A 13,126-nucleotide genomic window follows, 5' to 3' on the forward strand; every position below is an offset into this window, starting at 1 on the left:
ACAATTATATGAGTCAAGTCATGTGAGTGCCTGGACAGTGTCTGGAAGGGGACAGGGGTTCAGTAAAGGCTTGTCACTGTTGCTTCTGAGGGAACTGGATTTGGTCCATCGCTGGCAAACCGGGTGACCGTGAGCAGGCCACTGCCCTCAGCGGGCTATGGCTCTCATGTGAAAGGTGTGTGAGCTGAAATTATTGGTACAGCAAGTGGGTCTGGGATTCCTAGTGAGAGTACACGGGTAGTGACTTTCTTAGGACAGTGAACTGAAGCTTTCAAGTAATCACACACGCAATGGTGACACTTGAAGATACTAAAGAAAGAGTCAGATCTTCCAGCCTTTGTTCTTCTATCAAAGCAAATTCTTAGCCTGAAGCTTAATTATGCATTTTACATTCTTGTAGATCATGGAGGAAATGCACCATCTCCATGGCTGAAGGCCACTTGGAACTGTTGGAGAGAAGTGGCCACAAAGCTCCCCTTTCTGTAGTGAAATACAATTGGGCTTGGCTAGGTGGCAAGCCATGCAAAAGAGGACAACAGCCTTGTCTACAAGGTCAGGACTGCTATCTGAGGGACAACCATTAGGAAGAGGGCTTCGTGCTTTACTTCTGTGACACACAAACAGGAAATAAGCTTTGGGAAGAGCCAGTTTGGTATCTTTTATCTTTCCTAGGTCTTCTTTTGAAAATCTTTGAAAATATTTTTTCCTTTGAAAATTCCACTGCTTAAGCCACATGAACTAAGTCCACATCTCTGGGAACAGAACCCTGGCATGAGGGTTTTTAGAAGCTCTCTACATGCAGTTTTGGTCAAGAAACACTGATTTCAGGTCTCACCTGTGCAGCACCATGTCTTACTCATGGTGAAGCAGGTGGGTTCCAAAATTGAAGAAAAGTTCAACAGCAAGAATCTGCCCACAGGGTCACAGAGGAATATGGGCTGAACGTGTACCTGGCTTAGCAGGATCTCCTTGAAGAGTATAAAAAGAAAGCTGCATCGACAGAGGCAGTCTATCTAGTGCAGTGGTGAAGGGATCAGACTCTCCTGGCAGAGTTCACATTCTCCGATTTGGAAATCTGTGAATTCTGGGCTCCTGGGTAAGCATTCTCACAGTCCAGGGGCATAATCACGGTGTAGCATAAGATGAAATAGTGCCTGGCCCACAGAAGATGGCTGTGCCAGGTAACTCAAGAGCCTTCATTAACTTCCCCCATCTCTGTGGCTCTGAGTCTGAGTTCCGCACCAAGCCCCACGACCCTGGGGTCAGCTCTGTGCTGACTGCCTTTCAAACTGAAGCTGTCACAGAGCAAAAGACCACACTAGACTCTGACACTGGCTGGAATAAAAGCTCGCAATGACTAAAATTTCTCCAAAATAAAGTGGGTAACATGGGTGATGACTGTTCTGGATAGTCACTTGTTTCAGGTTTTTAAGGGCCCAACAGGCAATGACCACATTCATTCCATTCAGTCAAGTGAATGGCATGAATGGAGAAACCCTTTCTTTCTGGTGAGGCAAAGGAATCACACAGAAGCAAAGAGCTTTTCAGAGCCAACTACTCACAAAGGCATTTTCATGAGAATTCCTCCCCTCTGCCCCTTCTTTAGCAAGGGTGTCTCCTCCAAGCGGCCATGGGTTGCCTGTGTCAGCTCAGTATGGTCAGTGCGGGATTCCTGAGCCCTCACTGACTGTGGGAAAGCTGGGATTGTGGTGCTCACACTGTCTAGAACACCGACTCCAGTGCTTTTGAAGGAGTAAGACAGAAAAGTGCCCCCTACCCTCACACACCAAGAACAAACCAACTGAGGGTCACTGAGTTTGGAATAGCGAAGTGTTACTCTTAAAAAACTCATCGAGGAAGGACTGCTCCGTGCTTGGTGACCTATATCGTCTAAGAAAGTATCTGAGGCCTCTTTTCTCTACTGGCAGCCAAAAAGGGGCCTTTTGATTATGTCGAACCCTATACTTTGCTGTCTCAGGCCATGTGTCACTTACAGAGCACTATATTCCCCTGGCTACAATCATATTAATACTAAATTCCAGGGAGCTATGGGTTATTCACAGGCATGGAAGGTGTTTTAAAATTGATGCTTCACCGCCTACCTTGCAAGTACAAGGACCCGAGTTCGGTCTCTGGTACCAACAACAAAACAAAACAAAAAAAGGGCGGGGGATTTAGCTCAGTGGTTCTGCTGCCTGTCTCGCAAGCACAAGGTCCTGAGTTTGATCCCCAGGAACAAACAAACAAACAAACAAAAAATTGATGCTTCACTAGAGAATTTTATTTTAAGTTCTAAACAAATTTAAGGTGGGAATAAAAATCCAGCTCTTTTGAGAGGCTGGGAGCTGCCATATCCCCAGGTGGTGAAGTCTCTGCTCCTAGAGCAATCAAGGAAAGCAGGGCTTGGAGGAGACCCCCACAGTGTGGAGGCTTTAGCCCTTTTGTGCAAACACACTGGCTCCATTCAGATCATGGTTAAAATTTTATTAGCATTCACTGTACAACTCATGTCCTCATCTGCATCAGTGTTTTACACTCTGAGCTATTACAGACAGGAAGTATAGCACTCTATACCTAGAGGCCAGTACCACACAAGGATGGGTATTTAAGATACTAGTGGCTGACACTGAAGTGTTTTGTCACTCACCATGTGTGAGCTCTGGGCAGTTTCTCAGGGCTGCCCCATTGCTCTATTGTAAACAGCTGAGGACCATTGGAACCTAGACAGAAAAGAAAAAGATAATGTCAGCAGGGCTTGAGGTGGTAGGATAAAGCTGCAGTGAGATGAGAGTAGCACAGCTCCCACTGCCAGGGCAGGGTTTGCCGAGTGAGTCCTGACTCAGTATCTTTTGCTGTGACACAGTATTTTATGTTGGGAGGCACACGACTGACTGCACAAGTTCACATGCAGGGTCTGCCTGACCTCGGGACGAGCTGCCCCAGTGTTAACAGACACAATCCCACATGTGGGTGGCTGCAGCCCTTCCACTGGGCCCTGCACACTTACACTCACAGTTACTTTTGGGGAAAGGAATAAAATGAGAATTTCAATATGCAGAGCAGACACAGCGGTTACTTCAATCTAAAGTATGCACTTAAGAAGTGTGCCTCCTGGAGATCAGCTGTCCTTTAGAGGACCACACACGTGAGTCTGGGAGACCCAATGTTAAAGGTGTAACAGAACACTAAATTAGAAAAACAGAAAAAGAAAATAAAGAGAAGACCAACCTTATGGTCCTCTGCACAAAATCCCCTCATCTCTTCATGCAGAAGCCCCTTTTATGTGTCTAGGTGAGAACCCTTGAACCTAATGCAGGCACACTGGCCTGCAGAGGCTGGGGGCACAGTACTCTCAGGCCACAGGTGAGACCTGGCCAGATCTTCACTGGAGGACAGCAGAGTCTGATGTGTGCTACTCACCATAAAGTTCGGCAAATCCATTCATGGGTACACGGGATGTCCCTGTGACAAACTGCAGTAACCGGATCCGCTTCTCGGCGTCCATCAACAGCACAGCCTATGCAACAGAGGAAGAAAGTTGTGATATCCTCAGCTGACAGAGGGTACATGTTGCTGGTGAACTTGATCTTGTGTATATTGGCATGTAAGCAGACCCAGACAGAAAACCGAGTCCTTTTATTATATTTTTTTTATGGCCAGCTCAATCTTAGCCTCTCTAGTCTTAGTGAGTGATCATCGGATCTTTTATTCTTCTGCGAATAGGCCAAAATAAATGATCTGGAGCTCAGGTCAGGTCTCTGTAGTCGAGGCTCGCCAGCTGCCCTCAAACCAATTGTAACTACGCAGTGATCCAGAAGGATTTACACTAGGGGAAGCCGGGTGAGGAGATGGGATTTCAAGACTGCAAATTCCCCAAAGATAACAGTAGCAAAAATTGCTCTCTAAAACAATCTACGTGCCTAACATATCTAAGTTATTACAGGAACTGAAGTGGCTGGACTGGGAATGTTATTTGAACTGCTATAAAAATATCTAAAATGAAAGCTGAGTGAGATTTGGTCTGTCTAGGATTTGAAGATTCTGCTTTCTTCTCCCTCTGTATGTCTGTTGGCACTTGGAATATTAGTAGCAGACATTTAAAAATTCACACAAGTTAGAGGACTTCTTTTTTGGTAGGGTGAGTTAACTGTTTTCTTAATTCATTTACCATCTCTCCCTTGGACTAGCTCATTCCTTCTTTCCCTTCCTTTTAAGATGAACAGAATGTAAACATTGGCTCTAAGACAACAAATCATATTTTGTTTGCACCATGGAAAAGAGATATAAGAATGGTTTTAGGAATTAAAAAAAATAACTGAGAAATTTATTTCTCCACAAAATATGGCATCTTGAGAAAGCCAGCCCCAAGAGAATGCTTATATACCGACAAAGCTGCCACTATAAGTTCCACCTTGGAGGCTGAAATCCAGTACTCTGGGAGCCAATGAACTCTTTTTCAAGAATCATCTTTCTCAACAGGTTCCACAAATGAGTCACTCTAACCAGGCGGTCAAGGATGGACCAACCACTTGTGTTGGGGTCAGCCTTACTCAAAACTCATAGGCAATATAGTTAAAGAAAACTGCAGAGGCTGTTTCTCCTTTCCTCTCCCACAGTCCAAGTAGGAAAGACCCCAATTTCCAGCATCAGTCCTACAGCAAGGCAGATGAAGGCACTGCAGAGCCCTGGGCCTGACTTGGGGAGCGGGTAGAGGGAAGGTCTGAAGCCAGAGGAAACGCTGGAGTTACCTTCCAGAACCACTGAATGACGGGGTGATTAGGGCAGTAGCCATTCTTATAAATAGAATGCTGTCTCCAGTCGTTCACATCAACGTCACCAAGGCCACACATCAGCAACTATGAAGGAAATTTATCACATGTAAACGAGGTAGGATGTGAAAGCTGGAGCAATCACACACTGAGAAATTAGTTTTCCTCAAAGCCAGCATTTTGTCATTCTACAAAGGAGTTAAGCTAGCAGTTCATGAAAACTGATGACTGTGGACATGATCACAGAAATACCATAGGTAATGAAGGTGATTTAATTTTAACCCCTGGACAAGGCCACTGACGTTTTATACTGGAAATAGACGCTGGATCAGACATCTTACCACCAAGCTAGGCGCAGTATTCACAATGTCCTTACACTCTGTTACCCTTGTTTCCCCTGAGAGATCTTCTATCTGAGTATCAGAGACTTTCTCTACCCACAGGGGAATTACTACTTATGATAGCAAGAACTTATCTCTGCCAGATGAGTTCAGCTCAGGTGATGATAACAACTCATTCTCCCACAGACCTGTGGACTGCAGACATAAAGTAATGCAGTAAAGGGTTCCTTTAATTATTTAGCCTAAGGCTTGCTCTTCTTCTTATGTAACTCTCCAGGACAGAAGGTTTCAAGTGGACAAATGAATATGACACTCCCAGCCAGGGAACAGATTAAAAAAGAACTACACCTGATGCCTGAAAACAGGGTTCCTAGGTCTAACTGGCTAAAACCTTTTGGGGTCAACCTATGAGGTTACTCCCTTCTTTCTGCTTCAGTGACTCCACCTGCACAACACAGGTTTGACAGTGCACAATTTCTATAACATCATCTATCTCCAAGATTCCACTTCAAGGTGAAAGTACAGAAACCCATTCTTTGAGAAGTGGTTTAATGCATGTGGCTTACAAATGCCCAGGTACTGTCACCAGCTTGTCAACAGACACAGCCTCCTTCCTTTTCCTGTTTTTCTTAAAAGAACAAAGAGTGTTCCTTTGGTTTTCATGTTGCAATCATTCATGACATCAATACCAAGAAGCTGAGGTGCACACCTTCTGCTACCTTGTGGCCTTCTGATATTTTTTCTTAGTCAACATAAGCCACTTCAAGTTCAACGAGACATTTATTCCACAGCCGCCAGGAGGTGTTTACAATCACCTGTGGCCAAGTCTCCCACTGGCTTGCTCTGGTGGGAGCAGAGCATGCTGGGCTGCCTGGTCTTGCAAACAGGGTGCAGCTACCTTAGCTTGACCACATGTAGCTGCTCTCCTCACCTGAGCACAGGGCTATGAACCCAACACGGCTCAGCGGCCAGGCCCACTGAATGCCTTGAATGGACAGGGAATCTTGGGATGACTACTTCTGCTATTCTTTACTTCCAAATCAGAAAATCAACTCCATATAAAACACATAATTCATCTAAACTTAGTAGGACATTATGGATCAGAGAATGTTAAAATATCATTTGCAAAGTAAAGAGAGATACTTAAAAAAAATCTACTTTACATAAAATAATTTATAATACAAACCTCCAGCTCATTTTCATCAAAAATTTTAATCAAATCAATAGGAAGCAGTTCCGTGAATCCCTGAAAGGACAAATAAAAAAAAAAAAAAAAAATCACCTTAAACATTTTTCCTTGAGAAAACAAATTTTACATGAGAAATAAGCTTTTTTGGTTTGCCAGATGAAATATACTCTTTATTGATGATTTATACATCACTTACAGTATCAAATAATCATACCCTAATAAAAACTGCACTCAAAACTCAAAAGTTTTGAAAAATTACAAAATCTAGAAGGTTCAGGAACTTGAATAATTTTTGAAACACCATGACAATATGAATCTTGTGGGCAGGTGGTTTCAGAAAGTCTTTTATGACACACTATTGTGAGTCACTGTGTCCTAAAAATGCACAGACCACAGATGTGCCAGAGACGTAGTTAAAAAGTAACACACTGAAGGCCTGTGGGTGAGGCACAAACGGAGGTGTGATGTAGTGCAGAAGAGATGAAGTATGGCAAACCCAGCTCTGGTTCCTGGGCTGTCACCAGTCAGTAAAGGGGTCCAGGATGGACTCCCAAGGCTGCTGGGCTGAGGCCAGATTCCTCAAAGCCAAGGGTGGGGCCGAGGAACTTGCTCTCTGGGGTTTCTTATCTAAATAAAGTATGAATGGGCCCTTGTCTGCTCAAGCCTTGCACTTTATGTTCCCAGGACTCTGAATGTTTTCAGCATCCTGCCTGGAATGTTTTTGTCATCCTGTGTACATGTCTGAGCTAGAGGTGAGCAAGCTCAAGAGTGGTGCCAAACAGCTCCATGGACTTGAGGCCTTTTCCTGTTATCTTGTAAGTTATGAATTTATCAGACTTAAAAGGATTCCAATTCTGTTTAACATGTAACACTTTTCTCACCCTTTGCTAGGCACCAGGGTTGGAAGAGGCCTGGGAGCATGCTCAGTAGTGGCCCCTTATATCTGGGTGGTCCCTGCTCCCTTCTTCCCGGGGTGGAAGCTGGCACAGGTGGCCAGGTGTAATACCAAAGCCCAGCTGACAAAAATATGCTTTCCATGTAGTTCTACAAGAGAAAATCTGTGAGGAATGTTAAGACAGCTGTGAAGAAAAGGCACAGCCACTGAGGTAGGCAGAGTCCCCAGAGGGATGACCTAATGGGAGCCACCCTCTATGTGTTCAGCCTGAGCCCTCAGACCCTGGCATTGAAGCAGCAGGCAGCCTTCTCTTGGTATCACCTGGAAGTCTAAAATGACAGCTCTAGATCAAGTGAGTAAAAAGTTCTCCTTAAACACAGGTAAGACAAATTAAAATAGGAGAGAAGCAAAGAAACCGAACACACACACACACACACACACACACACACACAAATGGCAATGATGCACCTGCACCACTGAACACTCTTGTCCTGCAGATGTGTCACCAGTGTGAGCTAGGTGGCGCTGGCTTCCTCCGGGGGTCCCACTTCCATGGCTCGGAGAATGGTCAGCTCCAGCACACTACCCACAGGAGCTGACGAGCTCTCCTCAACCCAGGGCTTGAGATGCATGGCAGAGACCCTGACAGCAGCACTCACCTCTAAGAAGGCATTCATTTGCTTCTGGACCCTGTTCACGAACCTCCACTGGATGACTAAGCTGCAGGAGAAAAGGGAACATGCTTAACCACCCCCAATGTCATCAGGACTCACTGCTTTTTTCAGAGTAGGGACTGCCTCAGTGCACACACTGTTGATTCAGGAATTCTTGCAACAATGAGTGAAGTATCTGTCATAACTAGTCCCCACACCCATCAAGCTCCAGTTGATCAAAATGCTTTATAGATGCAACTACTTGAAGAGAGAAAAAGTCATGAGTATGCGAGTGTGTGTGCATGAAGACACATGCCTACACCCATATGTATGTATAACTATGTGCAAGTATTTGTAAAGAGAACGCTGAGTATCATGTACACTAATGTTTTAATACGAAAACGTGGATGATGAATGGTTAAGACTCTAAAAGTAACTGAAATTCATTGAAACCATTTTCCCTGTGACAGTGTTTGGTGCAGAGCAGAACCAACTGCAAGGCAGATCTACAAGGGTTTCATCTGAGGTGTTTTGTTCTCATAGAGGGCTCTCATGAGAGGCGGCAGCACAGCAAAGCCCCCATGAACAGCCTGCACCACACCAGCTCAGCCACATCAGCTCTGTGGGTCTGCGGTGCAATCATCAGCCCACTGCCACTCCTCCAGCACCACAGGAGGAAATGGGCCCAGGAGCAGCTGGAGATTTCACTCCTACTCTTTTCAGTGAAGCTAGCTGAAACCCTGCCTAGACCTGGCCTCTACCAAATTTGAACCCTAGAGTAATTAACTGCAGAGTGATGCGCAGCACACGTCAGATTTCTCAGACTTCAGTCACTCTGGGATGCAGCCTTTTAAAGAAACTATTCAGCATTCTGCTTTCCAAGCAAAGACAATGGTGTCTCAGGTGTTATCTGCTAGAATTATTCAAGGTCAGAACAAGGACACCAATTAGTGTGGACAGGTAAGATCTGTAGTAGCTTACTTCCAGATTATTTATTAAGCATGAACAAACTTTTGACTTGAGAGTGAAAAGGGGTTGTTATGTGATAGCTCCACTCTTCCTCAGGGTCTCCAAGACTATGCCACTCTTCATTTCTTCCTAATTAGGAAGGATGCATCTTCTTTGCAGATCACACTAAAAGATGCTGTGATTCTCAGCCAATTCTCAATTCAAGCCCTCTGATCAATTTCAAATGCAGAAACACTGCTTGCAGAAATGGAGTACTGAAAGCAGACAAGCTCAAGCCACTGCTACAACCCACAAGATATGCAGAAACTTGGACCCCACAACCAAACCCTGCAGCACTTTCTTCATGCCTGCACCGGGGTGGGGCTAGCAAAGGCAAACATGGCCATCCTTGGAAGAACTCAGAATTGTGTGTCTGAATTGATAGACACATCAGAGATAAAAATGTAATGTACCCAAGCAAGAAAGATCTTCTGTCTGGTATAAAAATACCAGGATTACTTAAGAGCTAGACTTCTAAAAGGACTCAACATTTTCTTCCACCAAATGAGGTTGAGATTGGACTATGAAAACTTGCAAACACCAGAAACAACTCATTATGTTTGCACATGCATAATTCCATGTGTTTTAACTTTTTTCCTAGGTTTTCACTATGAAGAAGTAGTCAGGAGAGAGGGAAAATACTTTGCCTTTGGTAGTTCTTAATTTTATCCCATTGGTCTTTGACAATGTGTTATACCCTTTGTTCACCGTTACAATTTAAATTCTAGCAGAGATGTCCACTTACTCCCAGAGTACCTGTCATGTTCCTCAACCACACACACCTGTTCCTTGCTTCCTTCCTTTATAGGGCAGCTCACAGAAGTCATGATATAATGCAAACCTACCAGCCCACATTCAACTTTCCATTAGCCCAGGCCAAAAAAGAATTTATATTGCTGAAAACTGGCCCATGCAGTCCTGGCCATAGTGTACACAACCTATTCTGGCAAGGGATCACAACCCAATGTACTGTTTAATTTATTAAAAGAGAAAGTTGTAAATATGTGTATACGTACTCAATATATTCCCTTTTGTTTTCATTTGTCACCATTATTTCTGAACCATTGGGCTTTAAATCCACTTGATACGTCTGTAATTACAAAAAAAACAAACAAAAAACACAAGAATCATCATCATGGAGTTATTTTGCATATTACTATTAAGGTCTTAGGAAAGATAAGCAAAATTTATAAAAAAAACTGCTTCCCAGAAAATGGGCTCCACGTACAAGAAAATGTCTAATGGAGCTTTAAACTGTTAAAATGGCACACATTTTAAGATGTTATCATTAAAAGCAAATTATTCTGTGATTATTTGTGAGTTTTAATTATACTTCATACATTATTTTTTAATCTCCTATTCATATACTGATTAATTAAACAGACAAAAACAATAAATTAATCAAGTCTACAGAGATACAAATTCAAATGCATTTTGTTTCTGGCAATTAAAATTTATAGTCATAAAAAAGGATGCATGAATTTTCTTTCAAATAGGCAAAACACAGGGCCTTGAAATAAAGAAAGAAGAAACAGAAGAGAAAAGAAAAGCTTAAGTATCAGGCATGGTGATAATAATCCCAGCTGTTTAACAGACTAAGGAAGGAGCATCACAAGTTCCAGGGCAGCCTGGCAACTAAGTAACCCTGCATTAAAAAGAAAATTTAAAAAATGGCTGGGAATATAGCTCCGTGGTAGAGTGCTTGCCTACTAGCTTCTGTTAGGCTTTGGGCTTGATCCCTAGAATTGAGAGAAAAGAAAGAAAAAATAGAAACTCGAGAAGCCAGGCTGAAGAAATTTATTTATGGGGGTCACTTCTTCCCACTCTCTGTCCCTATTAACACTTTTCCTTAGAGGAAGCCTTGATCACAAAGGAGCAAAGTTGCTAAAACCAGACCATCACCTTTTCCCCCTCCCCAGATCTGGCAAGATACGGTAAGTAGTATAGGAACAGGCCTATTTTTTTGTGGAAGAAGAATCTACAGCCCAACTTCCATGCTACAAGACAGTGATGTCAATATTTTGGAGGGATTCTTTGGAGTCCAAAAGGTTATATTACCCAGTAAACCAAGAGCCGGAGTTCTATATATAATGATGACAGGGACTGCAATTTGTAATGGGATCTTTGCTCCAACAAAATATCTCCCAGTCATTCCTTCCTCCAAACCCTGTGTACCTAGCCTGCTGGCCTGAAGACTTGGTCTTGTCTTCCAGTGTTTGCTCTATCTGCTTGATTCTCACCCCTGTTCACAATGAGGCAGTTTCTTCAATCACACTGATCATCCATCTTGTCCCTTTGCATGTTCCTCTTTTGCCTTTTCATTTGGGAGAGGATCTTGTTTTTCCAACACAATTCATCTCTTTGCAGTCGCTATCACAGACTCTTAATCTTGTCTCTGCATTTTCAGTTTCCTTTCAACCCCTTCCTCATTTCCCTTTCCTGCTGGCGGGTACCTGCTCCTGTCCTGGACAGGCCAGGTCAGTACTGGTAGATGGCAAACAGTTTTGGCTTGGGCAGCAGGGTGGGTTTGTTTACTACAAGAATACTGACAGTTGTTTTGAGGTTTGTGGTTCCAGCTCATTCACAGGTTCTGTAGTAGCTTTTAATAAGCTGTACTATCCCCGCCATTCTTCCTCTTAAGATTGCTGTTCTTTCCACTAATGAAGATTTCCTATCTGCTCTATTCACTGATGAATTAATAATCCCAGATCACCTCCTGGCATGGAGCAGTCCCTTAGCACAGCTCAGCTAGTCTAAGACAGAATCCCTGTCTTCCCAGCTCATATTCCAGGCAGAGGGAGTAAACAGTATCCATAACCCTGCAGGACATGCCTCTCCCCTCTCTTTGTTCACAGGGCCTCCTTTACCAAGTGTCCTCTGGGAGTTGTCATTTTCCAGAACTAATGCATGAGAGTGTGAACTGCAGACAAGGAGGGGAGGAAATCCTGTGATGCTGCCAGGCGGTTCTAACCAAAGCACTCAGATCCAGTGCTGCCAGTGTATGAAACAAAGGGCTCTTGCCTGCACTGCTGGTGTGTCTAATGGTTCTATCATTTGGAAGATAATGTGGCAATAAATAGGCATCACAATTTTACTTTTTATAATACTTCACATATTCCTTATAATTTCTCTTTTATAATTTCTGTCAAAGAAGAAAAATTAACTGAGCATATATGTTTATATCATATATATATATATGAGAATCATCTCCAGAATTATGTTAATATAGCAAACATGGAAGTAGACTACATGCCCACAAAGAAGGTACAGTGAAAAATATACAGTATACATCTAAAAAATGGAATCACCATTACAATGGTAATCAACAGACTGATATCTGACACAGGAAAGTATAAGTGATATATTATGAACACTATGCACAGTACAATTCCACTTCCATTCAAACAAAAATAAAACCTGCATTTGTGTACACACAGAATAGTTCTATTACATATAATAATTTTTGTGTGTGGTACTGGGACTTGAACCCAGGGTTTTTGCACCGAGCTACATTCCCAGACCTTTTTATTTATTTTGAGACAAGGTCTCAATAAGTCACTAAGTTGCCCTAGCTTGGCTAAAAATTGCAAGCCTCCTGCCTTAGCCTTCCAGAGTACAGATGCGCTAACTTAATCAAAATTTAATCTTCATTTTTCTTGAGATAGCAGGAATAGGTGATACAGAGATTTTTAGTATTTTTATTGTACTGGTTCTATTTCAATTATAACAGTTAATATTTTATAGTCAGAAAACTTCTAAAAATGTTTTGAAAGGAAAAAAAAAAGGGGGACCTGACCATCCAGGCTAAATAAGGAGGACCCAGGTATGAAGAGGGTGCATGGCTGATCTGGACCAGGTTCCTTCCCCAGAGGGTTAGGGGTGCTCAGGGGAAGGCCTACCAAGGGAAGTCAGCTCAGGGGCTACTTCTCTCCCTAGGCCATCATGTTGGAGTGAGTCCCCCAGGTCCCCAAAGCAGATTTCTCGGTCACACTGTCAGTGGTGCTGACTTTCTGTCCTTCTTGGGTTCAGAGACAACATTTTAGTTAAGAGCAAGGACCAGTGTTCAAATTTTACTTTTTAAGCTAGCTGCCAGGGCCAAGGTTCAGACTGCATCCTGTGTTGCAGATGGAATGTTATGGCCGTCACAGGTCAGACTGCCGAATTACCCCATCAGGTAGGAGCCTAATGGGCTAGGCATTTGTTAACCAACTCATTAGGCTGCAGCGATTTCTGGCTAAGCAAGAGGTTTGGTGAAAAGCAGAGAGTTGGAT

The 13,126-nt window shown here is 43.2% G+C and overlaps 1 protein-coding gene across 11 annotated transcripts in view; it reads right to left on the minus strand.

The window, feature by feature from the left end:
* Positions 1-13,126, minus strand: part of Nedd4l (NEDD4 like E3 ubiquitin protein ligase) — a 331,119-nt gene that overhangs the window by 3,926 nt on the left and 314,067 nt on the right. For all 11 annotated transcript variants that reach the window (XM_033757523.1, XM_010635462.1, XM_033757525.1 and 8 more), the window contains 6 exons: positions 9,872-9,945; positions 7,854-7,914; positions 6,297-6,356; positions 4,749-4,856; positions 3,421-3,517; positions 2,648-2,720 (listed from right to left, as the gene is read on the minus strand). In XM_033757523.1, the coding sequence (XP_033613414.1) occupies positions 2,648-2,720; positions 3,421-3,517; positions 4,749-4,856; positions 6,297-6,356; positions 7,854-7,914; positions 9,872-9,945 (473 nt within the window). The remainder of the gene's footprint in view (positions 1-2,647; positions 2,721-3,420; positions 3,518-4,748; positions 4,857-6,296; positions 6,357-7,853; positions 7,915-9,871; positions 9,946-13,126) is intronic.

The sequence above is a fragment of the Fukomys damarensis genome, unplaced genomic scaffold, assembly GCF_012274545.1.
Source record: "Fukomys damarensis isolate Sample0158 unplaced genomic scaffold, DMR_v1.0_HiC HiC_scaffold_30, whole genome shotgun sequence".
In the NCBI taxonomy this organism is placed as follows: Eukaryota; Metazoa; Chordata; class Mammalia; order Rodentia; family Bathyergidae; genus Fukomys; species Fukomys damarensis.